At 55.6% G+C, this 22,322-nt stretch overlaps 1 protein-coding gene across 8 annotated transcripts; it reads right to left on the reverse strand.

Annotated features, from left to right (window-relative positions):
• Positions 1 to 234: 234 nt before the first annotated feature.
• Positions 235 to 19,682, reverse strand: TNNT2 (troponin T2, cardiac type). Of its 8 annotated transcripts, XM_039227608.1 has the most exons (17): positions 19,598 to 19,682; positions 14,655 to 14,702; positions 13,666 to 13,676; positions 13,548 to 13,562; positions 10,946 to 10,975; positions 9,001 to 9,066; positions 8,602 to 8,637; positions 7,651 to 7,684; positions 6,651 to 6,711; positions 6,275 to 6,391; positions 5,307 to 5,384; positions 4,093 to 4,203; positions 3,236 to 3,241; positions 2,783 to 2,892; positions 2,307 to 2,397; positions 786 to 826; positions 235 to 464 (listed from the first exon to the last, which is right to left on the reverse strand). In XM_039227608.1, exons 2-17 carry the CDS (start codon positions 14,690 to 14,692, stop codon positions 419 to 421), a joined length of 891 nt encoding a protein of 296 aa, XP_039083539.1. In that variant the 5' UTR covers positions 14,693 to 14,702; positions 19,598 to 19,682; the 3' UTR covers positions 235 to 418. The 8 variants fall into 8 exon arrangements, with proteins under 8 accessions (XP_039083539.1, XP_039083542.1, XP_039083541.1 ...); XM_039227611.1 differs by lacking the exon at positions 13,548 to 13,562 and having other exon boundaries at positions 19,598 to 19,681; XM_039227610.1 differs by lacking the exon at positions 3,236 to 3,241 and having other exon boundaries at positions 19,598 to 19,679.
• Between the last annotated feature and the right edge of the window lie 2,640 nt (positions 19,683 to 22,322).

Consider the following 22,322-nt stretch of genomic DNA (forward strand, 5'->3'; position numbering starts at 1 on the left):
GCGGTGACTCAGAGCGGCTCACACCACAAGCCCTCCTGCTGCCTGCGAGGCCCCGGCCCTGAGAAAGCCTTGTGTCCCCGGGGCCAGCCGCCCTCTCTCCTCTGGAAGCAGGTGGGAGGCAGCCTCCTTCGGCTTGGCAGTTACGAGGGGCCGTGTCCCCGAGGGTCTCCCTGTGAGACAGGCTCTCGCCTCAGTTTCCCTCCCTCTGAAAGGGAGCTGACAGAAAAGCCGTGCGATTGTGTTGGCTTTTATTATTGGCATGCGTGGCCATGTGGGGGTGCCGGCGCGAACGGCAGTGCCCCACTGGGCCAGCCCCTGGTTTCCAGACGAGAGTCGGCCTCCAGTGCCCAGGAGGCCCGGGGCTGGGGACAAGCTGGGCCGGACACGGCGAGGGTCTTTGGTGAGGACGCTGCTGCCCCTATTTCCAGCGCCCGGTGACTTTGGCCTTCCCGCGGGTCTTGGAGCTGCAGGAGAAGCGGGGTCTAGTCAGCGGGGGGACACGGGGCCCAGTCAGCAAGCAGGGGGACGGGGGCAGGGCAGCAGGTCTCCACAGGGCGGAGGTGGAGGTGAGCGATGCTGAGGGTTGAGAGGGGCAGCAGCCTCGGCCTGTTCAAATCCCCCCACTGAGCAGTGACCAAGGGAGAGCCCGAGGAGGAAGCAGCCTGCACCCCGAAGGGGAGGAGGGAGCGGTGGGAGCCGGAGCCCCCACAGGAGGTGTGGGATGGCTGGGACACCGGAAGGAAGAGGCAGGGCCCGGTAAAGAAAGGAAGGACCTAGAAACTTACACTTTCTGGTTATCGTTGATCCTGTTTCGGAGAACATTGATCTGTAAGGGAGAAAGATGGAGGAAACGTTGGAGCTCATTTGGCTCAGGTGCCAGGTGGTTGGGGGCGAGGGAGAAGCCAGCTCAGCACAGGAGTAGAGGGTGGGGGGAGGGAGGAGGCAGAGCGGCGACACTGTGAGAGTTAGAACAGGCTGACGTCTGGAGGGGCCCACGTCCCACAAGCAGAAGCCAATGAGAGGCTCCAGGTCGCCGCACTGGCCTCTCGCTGTGGGTCCCAGAGGCGCGGAGGGCTCAGGGCAAGAGGCACAAGGAGGCCTTCTGAGAATCGGGTGCAAGGCTGGGCCTCAGGAAGCCCTCTGAGCAGCCCCAGCCCAGCCTGAGACGCCCCATCAGACACTCCCGCCCAGCTGTTCATGAGGTACAGCACCCCCACGTGCCAGGCCTGCAGTTTACCACCCGGTATTTTGGCCACATCTGAGCCCGACGGGCCAGGGCCAGGGTTAAACGTGGAACCGGAGGAAATGTGGAAGGTCAGGTCTAGAGGGGCTGCAACAGTCGCTAATACCGAGTGAGCACTCAGTGGCGCCCCCCCACTTCCTGTTCTGTTAGGAGCACCTTCCCGAGTATTAACCCACAGGATGGCTGTGAGGCGTAACTCAACACATGGAAAGCGCTCAGAACAATTCTTGGAACACTTCACTACTGTTGTTATTACTGTGATTATCTCCACAACCCTCACAATAACTCCATGAAATAGGGCGACTGTTATCCTGCTCACATAGATGAGAAATGGAAAGAAGGAAGGGTAAGTAACTTGCCCAAGGTCACACAGCTAGTAAGGGGCAGAGCTAGAAGTATGACGCAGGCAGCGTGGCTCCAATGTCCGTGCTCAGTGTCACCACACAAAATTGCCTCTCTCAGCACTGGGGGTGTGAGGGGACCCTATAGCCATACGGGCCTGAGCTGTGCTCACAGGAGGGGCCCATGCACAGAAATGCAGCAAAGCGACCCAGAAAGGGAAGCTGAACTCCCCAAGGCAGAGAAGCCGCGCCGGGGAAGTGTGCGGCCCGGCGCTCACTGAGCCGGTTCTTGCCTGCTGTATGTACACCTGGGACCCCTCAAGGCTGTGAGTTGGAGGCTCAGTCAGCTGTGCCCACACCAGGGCCTCAGGGGTACGTGGGGGGGAGATAAAGCAGCTGCATCTCTGGTGAGGGTTGCATCCCTCTCTCCCCCCGGAGGCCTAGCTTTGTGCATCCTGGTCCCCCCACCTGACCCAAGGCATCCCAGCTGCTGCCTCAAGGCCTTCAGGGGCAGAAGAGGGGGAGACCCCAGGGCTGGAACCCCAGAAACGTGTCTTGGTGGACACTGAGCATGGACAGGGACAAGACACCCAGGCAGGTGTGTGAGCTAGAATGGGTAAGAGGTGACAGGGATAAGGGAAAGGGGCCTGACAGACAGCAGCCATGTGGGACCCGATCAAAACAGGAGTGTGGGCTGGGGGAGGGGCAGTGAGCAGGCTCACTTCATATTTCTGCTGCTTGAACTTCTCCTGCAGGTCGAACTTCTCTGCCTCCAGGTTATAGATGCTCTGCCACAGTTCCTTGGCCTTCTCCCTGGGGGGGCCAGAGTGGGCATGGAGAGAGGACTAGGGAACACCAAGGAAGGGCCCTCATCTGACCCAGCCCCCAGGGACACCAGCCCTCCTTCCCACCTCTAGGCCGGCTAAGGGGCCCCCCAGCCCACCTGGCTCGGCAAGAGGCACAGACGGCAGTGCCTTGTGCTTAGGATTGGATGGGCGGGGGGTGGGTAGAGCATAGTTCAATCCCGCTTCCCACCACCTTAGAGCAGTGGGTAAGGAGCAGCTCAGAGGGGTGCCAGGGCACAAAAACAGTCCTTGGGAAAAATATGTGAGACGACAGCGCCACCTGGTGGTGCATGATAAGAGTTGCCCTATGCCGCAACTTTCCCCGCAGCCGGAGGAACACCACCAGCCCCCACCTCAGCTGATCTTCATTCAGGTGGTCGATGGCCAGCACCTTCCGCCTCTCGGCCAGAATCTTCTTCTTCTTTTCCCGCTCCGTCTGCCTCTTTCCACTTTTCCGCTCCGTCTGGAGAGAGTGATGAGCAGAGGGCATTAACTAGGGAACACCCCATTTCCCCTAACCCTCCCAAAACCCAATGGGGAATAAGACAAAGCCTACTGAAGGCCCAGGTTCTTACCCTCTTCTTCCTGAAACACCCACACTACCACCTGCCTGGATTTCCCCTGAGAAACTGAGGCAGAGGCAAGGAGGGCCACTTCCGTCCATTATTCCTTTCCCTCTCCAGATTCTTCCATCTCTCTCCTGGCTCCCGCCTCCCGCCTAACCCTTCTCCACACTCAGCAGCCCCCCCTCCCAGGGAGCCCCCAAAAATGATGAGGAGGATGAGGGTTAGAGATTTGGTACCCACCTCGGCCTGCAAAGCCAGGACACCATGAGAGAAAGACCCAGAGAGAAAGACCGAGACCGGGACAGAGATACAGAGAGAGGGCAGGGCGCAGCAAAGACAGAGAGACACAAGAAGGGAGAAGGAGAAGGTGATTCAGACGCTCATTGCAGGCAACCTTGTTCACTAGGACTATTCTGAGAGCAGGGCCATGCCATAAGTCTGGCTGGTATTGGTCACTGTGGGGGCACAGGCAGGCAGGCCGGGCTAGCTCTGAGCCAGGGACTTTGGAAATGTAAGAAAATGTTCTGATCCCTCCACTGCACAGAGAAGATCAATTTTATATTTCCTCTTCTCCCTTGAAAATGGAGTATCAAGCAGGAGCGGGACACAAAAATTAGGAAATCGAGTAGGTTTGCAGGAATAACCCATCTCCCATCTGTGGAGCACACAGATGCTCACCACCTTAGCCCATCTGATCTCAAAGTGGGCAAGGCAGACTATTAAACCCATTTTACAGATGAAGAACTGAGGCTCTGAGGTTGCCTGAGGCCACACAACTGTAAGCGGCAGGTCTGAGTCTCCAACTGGAGCTCTGATTCTGGGCCCAAGGCTCTTCCAAGCACACCATCCACCTTACGGGTGGGGGCGGGGCACTGCTGACACTCGGGGCCTCTGCCTGCAGCGCCCCCTCCAGCAAGCCTTTTCTTGGGAAAGTCACAGCAGGCAGAGCTCCGGCTCAGGGGGTGGGCAGGAGGAGGCCTCGGTCTCTCACTTGCAGGTAGGAATTTCTTCCTGGGATCCACCTTCAAGTCCGTGGGGACCCTCCTCCTCCCCATACACCAGGACTCCCTGAAGACCACTGCTGCAGCCCAACCTACCTTCTGGATGTAACCCCCAAAGTGCATCATGTTGGACAAAGCCTTCTTCTTCCGGGCCTCATCCTCAGCCTTCCTCCTGTTCTCCTCCTCCTCCCGTCGGGCTCTCTCTTCCTGATTTTCAGCAGGAAGAGAGAAAATCAGGGGTGAGGGTATGAACCCCTGAGCCTGGGCTGAAGTGTGGGGTCTTTATGGGTCGGGAGAGTGGAGGGCTCTCTCCACCAGGCAAGAAGCTTCCTGAGAGCCCCCCAGCACAGGGCCCCGCACACAGGAGCTGTAAAGACTTTTCTTTAGAAATGAGTGAAGAATGATCTCATCATCCCCTCAGGCAGGGCGCACCCCCACACCCCCGGCCCCCAGGAGCCCTGCTGTTCTGGAAGGACCTCCAGCAGCAGCCCAAGAAAGGAGCCAAGGGACCTCCTTTTCTCAGGGAGCCTGCAGCAAGGGAAGGGACGCAGCCGGAGGGGACTTAGTTGTCTTATAAAGCAAGTTTGTACCTTTCGGCCCCTTTCATCCCTGTCACCCACCTCCCACCCCCTGCCCCTGGCAACCACCAATCTCTTCTCTGCATCTATGAGCTTGGTTTTCTGGTTTTGGTTTGGTTTTGTCGTGTTTTAGATTCCACGTGTAGGCGAAACTAGACAGGATTTGTCTTTCTCTGTCTGAACTATTTCACTTAGCATAATGCTCTCAGGCCCACCCATGTTTTCACAAACGGCAAGATTCCCTTCTCTTCATGGCTAATATTCCAGTGTGTGTGTGTTTGTGTGTGTGTGCATGTGCGCGCATGCATGCCTGTGTGTTCATGCACATGTGTGCGTGAGCAAGCACACACACATATTCTTTATCCCTTCCTCCGTCGATGGACAAGTGTCACTTCCACGTCGTAGCTACTGTAAATAATGGCACAGTGAATGGAGTGCAGATATCTTTTTGCATTAGTGTGTGCATCTCCTTCGGGTAAATACCCGGAAGTGCAATTGCTGGATGGAGAGTCTTACAAAATATTAAGTTCATGAAAACCCAGACATTCCTGTCTTGCTTACTGCTTATTATCAGATTCCAAACAGCTCCCAGCAGTCACCAGGGGCTTGCTGGCTGAATCAATGTGTATGAATAAGGAGGGGTGGGAGGTGGGGGAGAAGACTTGGAAGGAACTGGGGGCAGGCTGCGGGGGTGGGAGTAGTTCTGTGGGCCTTGGACTAGGGGTCACTCACTGCCAGGCGAGTCTGACGTTCCTTCTCTCGCTCATTCCGGATGCGCTGCTGCTCGGCCCGCTCAGCCCGCCGCTTCTCCTATGGGGAAAGGGGCAAAGCCTGTCCAGTGTGTGCAGAGGGAGGAGGTGTCCCCAAGAGGTGCAGGGTCCAACCAGGGAAAGAGGTGGCAAGAGAACCCACAGGGATTTTCCCCTCGGGGGGCTCAGGGCAGTGAATGCCCTTCCTCCAAGGGCTTCTGCTCTCAGCCGGCTCCCTGGACACAGAGACAGCGCCTAGACAGGTGCACCAGCTCCGAAGACTGCCCTGGCTGAACAAAGATAGCCCATACCAGGCATGTGCGGATGACCCATACTGAGCATTACTCATCGTGGGGCTGTCCTCAACGATTTGAAAAACGTCAGGTGGACTTCTCCCATGAGAGCTGCGCCCCTGGACCCGCCCCGGCCCCGCCCCTGCAGCTGCTCTCAGTTTGGACAGACGGCCAGACCCTCAGCTGCAGGCCAGGGCGGCACAGGGGTGCTGGTATCACAAACACAGCAGCGAGTTTGGTGGAGAGAAAAACAAAGGAATCAAACTAACCTCCCCTGGTTATGACTTGGAGCTGTGAACGGGGCCACACTCGTCTTCCCTGCATCAGTGAGGGGAGCTGCCCGATGGGAGGGAGTGGGGGGCAGAGGTGGGACAACAAGTATGTGACTCGTCGCCCCCCAGCCAGGGCCTGGGGCACCCAGAGACAATCAGCAGCTCTGGTTGCCAAGAGCTGTCCGGACTGGCGAGGATGGAGGGCAGGGACCCAACAAACCACAGTGCGGGGCCTCAAGAGTGGCTCCGGCTGCTGGGTTCCTGATGGAGAGCCACCTGCTGCAGGGTAAGGGCCCCTCCCCCGCACCAAGGCTGCCCAGAGGAGGTGGGGCCTAACAAAGAAGGTGGAGGACAGAGTGGGACCTCTGGGGAGACTTGACACCCACAATCCTGTCTTTGAGGGAAATGAGCTCCTCCTCCTCTTTCTTCCTGTTCTCAAAATGAGCCTCGATCAGCGTCTGCAGCTCATTCAGGTCCTTCTCCATGCGCTTCCGGTGGATGTCCTGGGAAAGCACAGCAGGGCTCAGAGGCTGCCACACCCATGGGTCCAGAGGAAAAGTGGGTGGCACAACGCAGGTGGGGAGGGCAGGGTGGGGGCCTGGCCTGGGAAGGGGCAACGGTGGCCTGAACCCAGGATAATGGCCTGCCAGGCCTGTGCTGGGCACCATCCCACCTGCACACACACACCCCCCCACCGCCCCGCAGGTCACATGGCCTCTGTCTCTCCTCGCTCCCCCCTCCCCTCCCCCGGGGCCCACTCACATCAAAGTCTACTCTCTCCCCATCCGGAATCTTGGGTGGCACCAAGTTGGGCATGAATGGCCTGTTGGAGAGAGGAAGGGGGAATCCATGAATGTCAACCCCATCCTGGACCCAAGGGACTATGGGTGCCCATCCTGCAGACGCTCGGCTGACAACGACAGCCTGCTCATGCCTCTCAGCACGTGGGCACGCTGCAGCCCTTTCACATGCCCTCTCTTGTTTTATCCTCCCGAGAGACCCTTGATTTAGAGACCACCAATCTTCACTGAAGAAAACTGAGGCTCAGAGAGGTAAGACTTGCTCCAAACCACACAACCAGGAAGTCAGAGAAGCTATGACGTGTGAGTCCAACTCCGAATTCCTGTGGCTGACCTCACAGAATCTCTCCCGTGAGCCCTAGAATCCTGGGGTTTGGTCCCCACCCTGACACATCCTTGCTGGGTGACACCAGGTCCAGTGGGCTCTGGTCCTCAGTTTCCCATTTGCCCTCAGGTATATGAGGGGCTGAAATGAGATACCGTCGTGTCCGTACAAGTGGCCAGGAAGGGGTAAGGTGCTGGACAAATGAATGGTGCTGGGATTGTCTCGGGGGCTTGTGTTGGGAGGTCCCACAGAAATGGGGAGAAGCTGGTGAGTGTGCTAAGGCGCCACCTGCTGACAGGTTTAGCGTCACCGAATGGGAAACCGCTGGCCCCCTGTCCATCGTGAGATGGGAGAGGCTATCTGTCCAGGGCTACAACTAATCCACCCCTTCCCTCTAGATGAACACAGTGCTGTCCATGCCAGGGCACACAATTGGTAATGGAGTGTGGGATGGATTGCAGCGCCTACTCTCCCTCGGGTCAACTCTTGTGCGGTACCCAACCTGTACAACCATACATGGTGGTCTGTGCCTGCTGCACCCCATCCCCGGCCCATGCCCGCTGTATCACACTGCACTCCTCTCCTTCCTCACCGGCCCTCTGCTCCCAGGGCTTCTCCCCAGGTGTGTCCCACTCACCTGGGCTTTGGTTTGGACTCCTCCACTGGGCCATCTGGGGAAGAGAGAAGCACAAAACCACAAGGTCAGAAGGCCCCAGATCTGGTCCCAGCTCTGCCCCTGATAAGCTGGGCACCCAAGTGCCTCTGTTTCTCCACCTGCACAGTGAGTTCCTTCTAGCCCCGGGGCTCCATGGTTCCAGGAGCATCACGGAGAATTAAAGCAGCAGGTCACAGACCCCACACTCCCTCTCCCATGGTGGCTCCCAGGGGGACATCTCAGGAGACAGCTGGGTCCTGACAAGAGGAACACCCTCCCACAGTGAAACTCCAAAGCCTTCTCTCATTCACCAGTTCTGGGCAAGGAAGCTTTGCTTCCCAGTGAGGTGGGGTCCCATGGCACTGTCCTGAGGGATCCTGGCATCAGAGTCCCCTCTCAAGGCTCTGCCTACTTGGCTGCTCCCTGGACTTTCTGGCCTCCAGGGCACCAGGAAGTTGATGGGCATGAGTCCAAGATCCAGCTGGATGCCCCTCCCCTCCAGAGATGTGGCTGGGAACCACTGAGCCCTTGGTAAAGGCTGCGACATGACAATGACTACAGCAGTGACCCACCACATGGGCCGTCTATGTCCGGGAATTTCATCCTATAGATGCCACACCTTACAAGTGGTTCTGCCTGAGCTCCAAGCGCCTTGTACGTGACGGTGACTATTCCCTGTCCAGATTGGGGACTGCACACTGGTCCCCTCTCCCACAGGGCACCGCCCAGACAGCTTCTCTGGAATGAGGGGGACTGAGGTTTGAAGCCCAACACCCCAAACCTGTATGGTCACCAACTCTGTCGTCTCTCCCTTGAGGCCCTCCCCGCCCACCTTCCTGGAGGGAGCCCTGTGGTCAGTCTCCTCTCCTCTAAAGCTGCTTGGAGGGGTTCCCTTGGTGCTCCAACACCTCTCTCCTGATGTCCAGTCCTTACCTTCAGCTTCTTTAGCCTCCTCTTCTTGTCCGTCTCCTAAACAGACCATGAGAAATTAGCAAAGATCCCTGTTCTAGACTCAAGTCCCTCTGCCAGTCTCCCCCACAGACAGGTCCTAACCAACGCGTGCCCTGCTGGCTCCTGGGCTCAGGGATGTCTATTCACATGCGTGCCCTGGGGCCCAAGGCTCTGCCTGACACAAAAGGGGGTCACAGTCAAGGCTCGTTGATTGAACAATTGGCTAAATCCCAGCCCAGGCAGGATGTCCTGTTGCACAGGTTGGAAAGCAGGTTCTAGGTGGATTTCTCACCACCATAGGAGTGCCCCTGGGGGCTCCTGCTGCCCCCCCTCCGGACCATGAGCAAGCCCCTTGCACCCTCACCCCAGACAGAGCCTTACCTTCTACATTGGTCTCCTCAGTCTCAGCCTCACCTTCAGCCTCCTCTTCTGCTGCCTCTTCCTGCTCTGGAGAAGTGAGCCAGACACAGTGAACACCCAGGCCCCCGCTTATGCTAGCCAGCAGAACCCAGATGAGAGAGGGGTGGGGATGGAGGTCAGCAACACCCAGGATCCAGAGGAATGTGTGGGTCACCGACATGAAGGGCAAGGCACTGCTCAGTTCTTGGTTTAAAGCAGAAGTTGGGAAACTATGACCCAAATCTGGCCCCCAGCCTGCTTCTGTAAATAAAGTTTTATTGGAACACAGCCACATCCATTCATGTACATACTGCCCATGGCTGCCTTTGCCATCCTCTAGCAGACTTCAGTCATTACAACAGACCCTGGTAAACCATGATGGAAGGGCATGATCAGGCTTGTGAAGGGTGCTTTTGTTCTGAACTTGTCTCTCTGCGAGTTTGGGAATTGCAAGTGGGCTTTTCTGAGCGTGGAGACCTGTTCTCTACCTAAAGGCCACTGGGAGGGCTAGAAGCCTGGGGCAGGAGCATGTTAGGGTGTGGTGGGCACTGTTGATACCAGCAGAGAGGGCTCACAAGCCCAGCAACACTCACTGCCGGGGGTGGGTAGGTCCGGTGTCTGGCTGTTCCCCCAACTTTCCGCCCCGAGTGCTCCATGCAATGATCTGACACCACGGGATATGTCCTGCTTAAGACAAGGTGTTGGGGAAGCTCCTGTCCTGGACTCAGTAACTCTAGGATCCCCTCATCCGTATCCAAAAAACATCAAAACAGCGAGAAATTGGGAGGGTGGATGAGGTGCTCATTGTGTAGACATTTGTACTGTCCAGAGACTTGGTAGGATTTTTCTATTTTCATCCCTTTGCGTGGCAGGATATGGACCCCACCCAAGTCAGGCCCTTGGAGTAGACAGATCAGACAGGATGACGCCAAGCACGTGGCTCTGCCCGTAGGAGGCACTTGGGCATGCTCACTGGCTGATGGGCTGATAAGTGGTGGCCTCTTGGCAGAGGGAGAGGAAAAAGCCTCAGGATGGGAGAGACAGAGGCTATCACGAAAGACATGTTGGCCTCCAACCACTGTGTTCTCGGTCCTCTTCTCCTAGTCTGGGCCTGGGATTGCCTCTTCTTTGATCCCCCCCACAAGGAGCCTTACCTCAAAGAAGATCCTTCCAGAAGGGGTGAGACTAGAAGGCTGGCCAGCAAGAGTATGACCACTTGTGGGGTGCTCTTCAGGCCAGCTTGTTAACCCCTCTCCCCACCCTGTCTAGTTAGTGCATCACTTCTCTATAGAATACCCCTCCACCCCCACTCAGGGTCATGGAACACACTTGATGAGGCGCTCACGGCCTCCCCACCACATCCTGAGACATGCCTGTTAGAAAACTCTTTCTAAACCTCGGCCCAATGTGTCGTCCTTGCCCCCGCCCTACCCCTCAGGGCTGGGAACAAGTCCCGGCCGCCACCACCCCACAGCAGTGCACATTTGAAGACTGACGTCATGTCCTTTCTGCTCTGGCTATTTCCAGTTCCCCCAGCTGCTCTTCAGATAAGTGTGTCACCAGTCCCCTCACACCCTGGCCACCCTGCCCGGGTCCCGTCCAGCTCAGAGGGAGGGCCCAGTATCCGCAGCGGGGGCAGAGAAAGGCCACTCGTTCCAGACAGTAGTTGCCTTCTGTGGCCACATTCGGAGCAGGCGAGGGGACAAGCCAGCCTGGGTTGTTCCCACCGCCCAGCCCAGGAGAAAGGTCAGAAACCAGGGGAAAAGAGCAGCAGCCTGGCCCCTCTGAGGCTGGGAGGAAGTGACTGAGCCACTCCACACCTCTCCCCTCCCCCCCAGTCTGCCACACAACAGGGCCCATCCATAGCAGGCAGCCAGGCTCAGGACAGCAGGGAGCAGAAGGCACAGGAAAGCAAAAGCTGTACTACCGTCTTCGTTCTCTCTCCAGTCCTCTTCTTCTGAGGGTCAGGGAGTGGCCGCAGCAAAGGGGAGAAGCGAGACAGGTTAATCCGGGAGCGGGAGGACAGGGACGGGATCAGGGAGACAGCGCGGGGTTCTGAGAGTGGGCCTTGGAATTAAGCTCCAGTTCCAAGTCCTGAACCACTACTTCTAGCAACTGAGGCAATTCGCTTCTCAGTCACTTCCCAGGTGCCTTGTCCGGAGAGCAGAAAGAATGATCCTCGCATCTCTGCCATGATCGAGCAGGCGTAGAGCGCCCAGCAGCTGCCCGGCAATGGGAAGCATTCAGTAAATGGTATCGGGCCATCTGCTCTGCCTGTAGACATGAAGACAGAGGCTCCAAAGAGCCAAGTGGGAACAATTCCCAGCCGCCAAGCATCCCCCATGTTCCTACACTGAATGAGCCCCTCAGATATCCCACAAAATATCTCCAGTTTGCAGGACTCACAGTTCTGAAAGCCCCGGTGGAGAGTCTGGCACAGGACAGATTTGCCTGGTGTGTTTTAAGGAAGCAGCCCCGTCTAAGGGGCTAAGCCTTATAACACTGAGGAACCAGCCCAGCCCATGGTATGCAAATTCCTGCCCAAAGAAAGAGCTTACAGTAGAGTGTACTCTTTCTCTCCTGGAAGAAGAGACACGGCATTGGCTTAGTGGTCATCCATGTAGACCTTGCTCTTTCTTGGTCACATATAATACCAGGGACTTAGCTATGTGGGAGACAGGTGGAGTCCCTTCACTGTAAGCGAGGTAAGACACGGGTCTCGGTCCACCATCACAGCGCAAAGCCATTTTGTTAATTCACAGCCAAATCCCACTGGGTGTAGCAGGCAGATTAGTCCCAGATCCAAAGATGTGTATCCCAAGTATCACTCCCTAAGATTCACGAGCTGGCGGAGCCTCCAAAGTGAAGGAAAACCCACCATATCGAGGGTTTATGCAGGGCACGGAGCTGAAAAGTGGGGCCAGCTATATTTTTTTGTATTCACAACATAGTTCAACGAGCTTTGAAATTATCTGGTGTTCCTGGAAAACCATAGTGACCCCGTGGCCCCCCTCAGTTTCCCCTGTGGGTTTCCCATGCATCTACTCTTTGGCCATGCACCCCAGAACAGCCTTAAGTGTATGAGAGGCTCCTCGTTTTCCCTGGCTCTCTCCCTAGACCTTCATGGGGCCCCTTCTGCCAGTGTCCACACACCATGTGCTGATATGAGAGCAGTGAGAATTTGCTGAGCCTCTAAGGGGCAGGATGCAGCCTGCCGGGCCTGCAGAAGCCTGAGGGGCCGGGGGGCTACTCTGGGTCACTTGGGACCCGGGTGGGGACGGGAGCGAGGCCTCGTAATCACGTCCATGTGTCAAGCACACAGGAAGAGAGAAAGGTTAGGGCGTTCTTGCAGGGAGATATGAGGCACAAAGCTGAGGAAAAATGTGAGAACCGATGAGAGTAGGAACGGGTCAGTGGGTCAGAATGGACTTTCCAAAGGTGCAAGGATGTCTTCGTGGTTAAATAAAATGTTTCAGATAACTGAACAGTTCTAAAATCTCATCTGAAAAATTATTAAATTAAATTGAATGTATTTAGGTGTGATAATGGTGTTATGGTTATGCTTTCTTTTTTTAAGTAGCACTTATCTTTTCGAGGTACCTACTGAACTTTTTAAGCCTGAAATATATGATGTCTGGGGAGGATTTGCAATGTCTGCTCTAAACTTGAGGGGAGGGGTGCCTGCGTGGCTCAGTCAGTTCAGCGGTTAATCATCTGACTCTTGATTCGGTTCAGATCATGATCTCAAGATTTGTGAGATGGAGCCCTGATGTTGGGCTCCTTGAAGCTCACTCCCATGGGAGTCTCTGTCTCTCTCTCCCCCACTCTCTCTCTGCTTCTCCCCTGATTGCTTGCTCGCTCTCTCTCTCTCTCTCTCTCTCTCTCAAAAATAAAATAAACTGGGGCTCCTGGTGTCTCAGTCGGTTAAACATCCAACTTCAGCTCAGGTCATTATCTCACGGTTCATGAGTTCAAGTCCTGTGTTGGGCTCTGTGCTGACAGCTCAGAGCCTGGAGCCTGCTTTGGATTCTGTGTCTCTCCCCTCTCTCTTTCTCAAAAATAAATAAACATTAAAAAATAACAATAATAATAGAATAAAACAAACTTTAAAAAAAATAACCAATGGGAGATGAAGCATAGGTGAAAAAATCTTGGCCCTAGCTGAAGCCAGCTGATGGGTGCATGGTGAGGGAGAGGTGTGCCTTATTCGATTTTGCTCCTGTTACTGCACTTAAAACTTTTCACAGTAAAACAAATAGAGAAAAAAAAAATCAAAAATAATTAATTGGAAAAAGCGGTGCTTCTGTTTGAACAAAATGACAGACAAAGGAGACAGGTTCAAACCTTTCACCTAAGACCTGAGCAACCAAGGCTAGGACCCACCCCCACCTGGGGGCCACAGTTGCTGACCAGTCTTTGCTCAGCTGGGAGTGAGGGGCAGGCCCAGACAAGCTGTTCTCTGAAGGCTCCCAGAATACTGGGTTCCTGGGATCTGCCCTCCCTACCCTCCCTCTGCCCAAGCTCCATACCTTCTGCAGCGTCTTCTGCTTAGGAGGGAAGACCATGGCCATAAGAGAAGAGACAAGACGTGGGTCAGTTTCCAACCAGGCTGCCCTTCATCCAAACGAGTACCCGGGGTGCGCTTACCTTCCTGCTCCCTGCCCGGCAGAAGGAGATGTCAATAGCACACCACACACACGCACACACTGGCCTTCCCCCAAAGATGACGCCATTCTTCATTTCCCTCGTTGCATAACGAAGCTCACCCTCCTCGGCCCACCTATAAAGACACCCTCTAACCCGGCCCAGCCTTCTCATCCAGGGCCACCCACCACTGTCCCCAGCAAACCTCTGCTGGGGCCAGCTTGCTGTCTCCAGCGTCTACCCGCCTACCACTCCTCGCTCTGAGCTTCACCAGGCTGTACCCTAGAATGGCCTTCCCTCACCCTTCTCTCTCTATCCAAATCCTACCCAGGTAAGCCCGACTACCCCAGCCGCCGCTGCTCTTCCCCTCCTTAGAGCTCCCGCACTACCCACAGCCCACCCTCCAAGCCCAGCCCCTCTTGGCTAATTGTGTCCAACATTTGACATCTTAACATCCACAGGAGAGCAAATCCTGTGACGACAGGTGCTCTGCATCCTGATACCTCTGTGTGTACCCTGGTGAGCACCACCCTCTAACAGATCATTGTGAGATCGGCGGCCAGTGTCCCACCCCCAGGGTCTCCCAGGCAGGCAGTGGACAGGGCACCTGAGGAGGAGTATGGTTCCAAGATAAAGTGCTAACAGTGAGCTCCGATTTGGGTTTCACGGGGCATGATCAGCTCAATGGCTTCAAGACAGTCATTGAATGGCTCTGGACCTGCTTTCAGGAGACACAGCTTCTAAGCTCCTCTGCCTCCTAGTCTCCAAGCCAGGTAGGACCCCAGCTGACCCTGGGACCTGAGCATCTCTATTTCCAAAAGTCTCCCAGCCTATGGCCAGCCCAGGGTCCGCAGCGCAGAGGCGCAGAAGCACAGGCCAGTTCCCCAGAACCCGCACAGCTGCTCCCCTCCCCATCCCAGGTGTCTCACCCAGGGGTAAGGGGCAGGGTAGGGAGGGCTCAGCACCCCAGACAGGATGCTCCAGATACTCACTCCTCGTACTCTTCCTCCACCTCTTCCACGTCAGACATGGTCTCCGCTCTCCCTCCGGAAAGAGAAACATGTCAGTATGGGCAGATGGAATCACCCGGTCCTCCTCAGCTCTGTGAGAGGAGCTTAGCCTCAGGCTGCCTCCTGAGACGCTGGGGGTGAAGCCAGGCCTGCCCCTCATCAGCCTGTGACCTGCAGGGAGGACCCTGCTTCGTCCTCTGTCCAGGGGGAATAACAACCCCCACATCACCTCAAGGGCAACCAGCCATGTCCATTTCACTCCTTTCTCTGCAGCAGGTAAACTGGAATATCTCGATTCTGGTGCTAATCATTGTAACTCTCAATACAGTGTTTCTATAGTTGCTCAGCCTTTCCCGCCCGCAACCTTGCCAAGCATTCAGGGCAGCAAAGCTATGCAACCCCTACTCCATGCAGTTTGCCTGTCACTGCAGAATGTTCCTCCGAGGAAGTGGTTACATGGACCATGGCACATCCAAAGTGTGGAATACTTCTCGGCAATGAAAAGGAACAAAGTGGGATACATAGGACACCTTGGATGAACCTCTAGGGAATTAACTCTCATGGAGGGGAGAAAAGGCCATGCAATGTGATTTCATGCAATGTGATATGTAATGTTCTTGAAATGGCAAAATTACAGAGGTGGAGAACAGATTGGTGCTTGTAGGGGGCTGGAAGGGGAAGGCAGGTGGGCGTGTTGACCCAAGGTACACAGGAGGGGTACCTGGCTGGCTCAGTTTGAGGAGCCTGTGACCCTTGATCTTGAGATCATGAGTTCAAGCCCTACGGAGGGCGTAGAGATCATTTAACAATTTTTTAAAAGGCACACAGGATTTTTGTGGCTTTAGAACAGTTTGGGGTCTTGAGTATGGTGATGAACACACCAATCTACACAGGTTAAAACCATACAGAATTTCACACACACACCTCGTCTGAGTAGAGCTGGGGAAATCTGTGTAAGATTATGGTTTATAGCAATGCCCATATCCTAGTTGCGACCTACACCATAGATGTGCAAATGTACCATTGAGGGAACTGGGCAAAATGTACAGGGGAACTGTATCACTTCTTAGGGAATCTACTACTGATCAATAAAAATTCCAATTAAATATGTCTGCCCGGAGGACTCTTTTTGAGATGCTCCCTTAACTGGGATAGGAACGGACCATCAATATTCAAATCCTCTTCCATCCCCTTGCAGAGTGTGTTTGGGCAAATCTTTGTGTAACATCTCTGAAGAGCAGTTCTTTCTCTGCACCCCAGAGAGAGAGCATACACATCCTGGCTACTCGGTGATTTTTATGAGGAATAAACTGACATTAAGGAAAGTGGAAGGCATTAGGCAATGTCAGGTTTTACTGTATTTCCATGTAATTACAGGGAGAAGCCACAGGGAGAGGTGAGACAAATCTGGCTTTGAATCCTGCCTCCGGCTCACATTTGCCTGTGACCTCGGAAAAGTCACTTAGCCTCCCTACACCTCAGCTCTTCTGTGAAACGGCTCCTCCTCTGGGGGGCTCAGAGCTCATGTGAAGTGCCTAGCCCAGAGCAGACCTCTAACTAAGGACTGTCATAACCCAATCCTCCTGGGCCACAGCAGTCTACCAGCCCCAGGGGCAACATACACAGTGGTCGAAGCGTGATGGCGGCCCCGCGGAGCTGTGCAGTATGAGAGCTCTCAATCTCCCTGAGTGAGGGAAGGGATGAGGTGGTGTGAGGGTGAGCCCACAGGGAGGCAGGGGTAAGATCAGAACCATGGACACGGCCACCCTCAGTGAGGCTTCTCCTGGGTCCCTGCCTGCCTGCTGTCTGGGTCCCGTCCAGCACTGCAGCCACCAACTTCTGACTCAACCCACAGGTGACAGGGATACAGAGAAGACACTCCTCACTGCCCTCTCCACTTCTCCCTGCACATCCTACTGGAGTGGCGCCCCGGCCACCCACCTGACGACACCCAGTGAGTCCCTGCTCTGATGGGGTGGGGTGATGTCAGCTGCTTTTGGACTGAGGGACTCTGAGGGAGTCTCTGCTCCCAGCTGCCCCCTGAGTGGAGAATTCCTCAGCCCCAGTGCCCACTGCAGTATCCAGCGGCTACTCCTCTGAACCTGCTCCCAGTATCTCAGGTCCTGCTGGGTTCAGGACAAGCATGTCTGTAGCGAGGCAGGCCCCTCCCCAGCTCCCTCTGCTGGCGTAGGGTGGGGGCAAGTGAGGGAGGGTTTACACAGAGCTTTAGACAGAAACTCAGAGCCACTTTTTGGCTCCGCTGGGAGGGAGGTGGGTGAAAAGAGGTGTCAGATGTGTATAGTGTCGTACCGGGAGATGGAACCTCATTCTGCCGAAGAAAGACCCAAACTCCAGGGGCGCCTGGGTGGCTCAGTTGGTTGAGTGTCCAACTTCGGCTCAAGTCACCATCTCACAGTTCGTGGGTTCGAGCCCCATGTCAGGGTCTGTGCTGACAGCTCAGAGCCTGGAGCCTGCTTCCGATTCTGTGTCTCCCTCTCTCGCTACCCCTCCCCCACTCATGCTCTGTCTCTCTCTCTGTCTCTCAAAAAGGAATAAACTTTTTTTTTTTGAAATATTTTTATTGATTTCTAGGAGAGAGAGACAGTGTGAGCAGGGGAGGGTCAGAGAGAGAGGGAGACACAGACACAGACTCTGAAACAGGCTCCAGGCTCTGAGCTGGCAGTCAGCACAGAGCCCGACGAGGGGCTCGAACCCATGAACCGCGAGATCATGACCTAGCGAAAGTCGGATGCTTAACCGACTAAGCCACCCAGGCGCCCCAAAAAGGAATAAACTTTTTAAAAAATTTTTTAAAAAAGAAAGACCCAAACTCCAGGGCATCTCCAAAATGGGTCTTCAGATGAGAGTGGCCAAAAAGAATAGCCCCCTAACCCAGATATGCACTGCCCCAAGCCCCACGGCAGGAGCCAGACAGAGAATCATGGGAGGAATCTGTCACCTGAGGGAGGACAGCGAGGTTTCTCATGGGGGCTATACATGCCAGCCTGGGACATGGGGCCTCTAGCCTTCTCCCCTCTCTTGCCCTCCCTCCCACCGGCCTGGCTCTGGGGCTCCAAGGAAGAGAGAAGCTTAGAGCCCTCTCCCTGCTCCTGGGAGCACCATCCAACTCCTAAAAATAGCAAACTGACCATGGAGAGTAGGGGAGGGCTTTCAAGCATGAGGACAACAGGCAAGCCAGCTGCCTGAAGGCGAGACTGACGAAGGGGAAGGCGACGGGCCAAGGCTGGGGCTCTGGAGTGAGACGGGATCAGGAACCTGTCAGGGCGAGGAGTGAGCGTGTTCTACAGCAGCTGTGTCCTCACACCCAAACCCTCACCTGCTTCCACAGACCGTTTTCTAGCCAAACCCTCTCACAGCCAAGAGATCAGGGTCACCTTTCTCGGGGAGTAGAGCAAAAACAATACAGGGCAGAGAGAACACTGGCCGTGACGTCAAAAGGTCTGGGTTTAGGGGCACCTGGCTGGCTCAGTCTGTAGAGCATGAGACTCTTGATATCAGGGTCATGAGCTCAAGCCCCACATTGGGCATAGAGACTACTTAAAAAACAAAATCTGGGTTTAAAACCCAGTTTCTGTGGTATGACCTTAGCTAACTCATTTAACCTCTCTGGCTCCACTAACCTGTCTGTAAAATAGCTGAGCTTCACGTTCTAGTCTCACAGAAACAACGCTCTGAGCCTCTGAGGAATGCGGGCCCCATCCCTCAGCCCTGGTCCCCAGCATCCAGCTGGAATCTTCCCAAGCTGGCAGCTGTCGGCCCCCCAGGAGAGCAAGGGGACAGGGTTGGGGGTGGGGGGGGGGCAGGGAGGGCCAGCAGGCAACCTGATCCTCTCAGATTCCTCTTCTGTCCGGAGGGGACTTGCCCCACGAGACCCGGGTCAGAGAAGGAATTCTGGAGGTCAGATGGCTTCCCAGCTACCGTAGGCCTGGAATGGGTGTTAACATTCCTCACACTCCAGGCAATCCCTTCCCTAGATACTTCCTCAGTCTGCCCAGGAGAAGCTGAAAATCAAGGGAGTATCCCTTTCTCTGCCACTCCCAGGCGCTGAGCAAGGTCTGTCCCTACGGGGCATGTTGGGATGGTGTAGGACAAGGGTCCATTAGGGACAGGTTATTAGACTCTAATAACCCCTGGAGCTGGGTTCACACCCCATGGAAGGATCTCTCACTGGGGCCTCTCCCCTATCAGCCCCCCCACCTCACCCAAATGCTGCTAGGCAGGGCTTTCTCTCTGGGGAGGAGAGTGGTCCCGGCTCTGGAGGTCAGATGAACATCACACGTCTGCTCACAGAGGTGCTCCACGGGTCCCTGCCTACCTCTGCACGTGTGCTCTTCCTCGGAGCCTCCAGGATGGTTTCTGAATTCCTGGAGATGAGAATTTCACCACCAGGACTATTCTGATTGATATGACTGCAGTCTTGCTCTGCTCTCTGAGAGTCAAGAACGACCTGCCTGGAAAAGTGTAGGGGGTCCTGGGTCTGGAGGTGAGGGGCAGGACCTAGCAAGTTGGGAGAGTTCCTGTTGGCTAGAGACTCACTGTCTTTAGAGCAGACAGATGCCCAGCAGTGATCTCATCCATTCTACAGATGAGGAAATCGAGGCCCAGTGAGGTAACGGCACTTGCCCAGGACTTGCCAGCGACACAGCATCTTCAGTGGCAGATCTGGGACTCAAATCCAAGTCTCTAACTTCTAACATAGGGTTGTTACGGCCCTACTGTGGTCGTCTTAGAATCCAATCCCTGTGACTCCTCTCTAAAGTGTGGCCTCTTCTCAGAGGGAATGTGGGCCGCTAGCGACTCTGACATCCACTCCCGGCGGATGCAGGCTGACTCTGGATACAGGCTGCAAAACATCTTCCCTCTCCTCTCTGCTCTCCCCATCTCGAGCCGCACCCGAGTCTTACCTCAAACCAGGAGCTGCCGACAGATCCCGAGATATCTGCTCAGCCTCAGCAGGGACTGGGTGAGGGCAGGGGATGGAGAGGGCTTTAAGCAGGCTGTGGGCTGGGGCCTCGTAAGCCAAGCCCCGCGGTGGGAGGAATGTGCAGCAGGAGACACGGCGGGGGCGCGGGGGGTGTTGCCTGCTATTTCGGCAGGTGCCAGGGACAGGGCTAAAGGAACATGCACCCCACGCCATATAAGCCCATGTGGTTGTCCAGCTGCTCAGATAAGCTATTTAAAACCAGAACAGATATGCAGGGAACAGAGGAGGGAGCAGGCATGTAACATAAACCAGCTGTCCCTCTTAAGAATCCTGATAAAGCAGATGCCAGGGGCCCAGGCCTGGGAAGGCAGGCTGGGGGTAGTCCAGGGGGAGCGGGGGGCAGATGGCAACCTCCAAGACACTTCAGGAGTCTCTGAGCCAGGGGTCTGGTGGGCAGAGGGGAGGGCTTAGCAGTAGCTGCACTTAAAATGACGCTGTGGGTAAAGACGTCTTCCAGATTACTGGCTGCTTCTAATGCACTGAGTGGCCTTGTACGGATGCAGGTTCAGCAGGCCTCAGTAAAGACATCTGCAAAATGGGTCTCCTCCATGACCCCCAAAGCCATGTGACAAGTCCTCCTCATGGGGAAAGGACTAAAATTGATCCAGAACGTCAAACATAAGGTAGAACCTCCAGTTAAGAATGATGTCCTGGGTTGTTGGAGGGGGCCATGAGGACTGCTGAAGGGTCTTCCCCCCAGGGCTTTAAGATAAAGCAGTACATGACCATGATCTGCTAAACCTACTAGATTGTGACATACGTAGGCCAGGGCCCAGGGTTTTCCGTGGTCTGCTTGCACGGATATGTCCACAGCCCCTAACGCAGTGCCCAGCACATCCTGTGGCTCAGTACATGATGGAAATGAAACAGGGGGAAGGCAGGCCTGGCACAGCCAAGCTCCCCTTCCCTCTCAGTGTCTCTGAGTTTTCAAGGCCTGTGTCCTACCTCTGAAGAAGGAACGCCCCTCCTCCGGGCCAGGCCCCCTCCTCCGGTGTGCCCCTGAGCTCCAACCCTCCCTGTCTCCCATCCCCCTCCTGCCCCCGCCCTTCCAGACCCTGTCCATCAGTGACGTACACTCTTGTCTGTTTCTCTGTGGGCAAAGCCAGTCTCCCCCCTCCGTGGCCCCCTCTGCCCCTGCCTGACTGTGTACCCATGCTTCCCAGTCCTGGATTCCCCTCTCAGTCCTGTTGCCTCGGGAGCTATGATGCTGCACCAACGGCCACCGTTCTTGAATGCCTTGCGTGCAGGATTCCACTCGCTGCTCATCCTGTCCGCTGTCATACTCCTGCCCCATTGACTCAGCTGAAACCTGTCCCCTCCCTGGTCCCCAGTGGCCTCTGAGCCCAAGGTCTGATTCCCCACCTCCAGGCTTATCCCTGCCATGTGGCCCTCCGTGTGCCCGGGAGATCTGTGTGGGGTGAGCTGAGGCCACGTGCCTGCCAGTCAGCATCCAGGGGGAGAAGGACCCTGGGGAAGCAAAGAGGCAGGTGGTGGGAGCAGACTGACAGAGGAACGGTGAGCAACCAGGCTGCCCGGAGAGACAGAGAGAGATGGAGGAAAAGCATGCTCATCTCGCTTTCTGTCTAGCCCACAACAGCCCAGCCTTGAGTTGTGTCCTGGCCTGGGATCTTTTGGAATTTAGGAATTGCTGGTCTTAAACCTTCCGTTAACTAGAGCCACTTTCAGGGGGTTACTGTTCCTCGTAAGCCCAGCAGTCCTGCAAACGGGCCATAATTTGTTTGCACAGATGCCTGGGAGAGGGACCCGGGCACCTAAATCACCGCAGATCCCCGTGGGAAAAATCCCGTAGGTTCTCAGTTGTTCATGGACTCTGTGAGGCTTTTGCGCTCTGTTCTAAAGCAGGGATTTAATTCTGAGAACGGGGAGGCGGGCAGTCAGTGAGGAAGTCTAGCCTCTTTCCAGCAGATGCATCTTGACAAGGCAGGGCTGCTCCCGACCTGCTGCAAATGTCCCCCATCCCTGCAGATAGATATATAGTGCTAAGGGTAACAAGGGCGAGACAAGGCGATGGCCCTCACCCAGAATTTTACTGGAAGAAGCGTATCCTGGACACTGCTTGCAAATGTGAGAGCCAAGAGAGCAGGCCATGTGTGAGGTCCCGAAGCCTTCAGGACAGGAAAGCAGACAGGACTGGGGGGTGGGGGGAACGGGACCTGCTCAATGTCACTTCCTCCCAGAGGCCTCCCCTGTCCACTCAGCCAGCCAGTCACCGCCATCTTGCACTTCGTCCTCACACCTGTCCCCGGCTGAAATCATCTTGTGCGTATGTTTGTCTCCTTGCTGGGAGGCTGACCCTCTGACAGGAAGGTCAGGGCCTTAGTGTGGGGGGCCCATGATGATAGGGACAGGGAGTCACGGGGTCGTGTCCCTAAACACTCTGCCCTGCAGCCCTTCCTTGATGGTCACCCCCAGAGAGGGCGTGCAGCTGCCAGGACCCACCAGACACCCAGGACCAAGCTAGCCCCCTCAGTCCCCACTCAGGCCTCTACTCTGGAAGGGTCCTGGGAGCCTCTCTAGGTGAGGATAGCTCCTGCCTGCTGGACAAATTCGCCTGCCAGGGGACTTTCCAAAGTTTAGAATAGACCATGCAGAAGTCTTTAGATCCCTGTTTGAACCCTGAGTTC

This window comes from Hyaena hyaena, unplaced genomic scaffold, assembly GCF_003009895.1.
Source record: "Hyaena hyaena isolate Hyena2069 unplaced genomic scaffold, ASM300989v1 scaffold_28, whole genome shotgun sequence".
Classification (NCBI taxonomy): domain Eukaryota; kingdom Metazoa; phylum Chordata; class Mammalia; order Carnivora; family Hyaenidae; genus Hyaena; species Hyaena hyaena.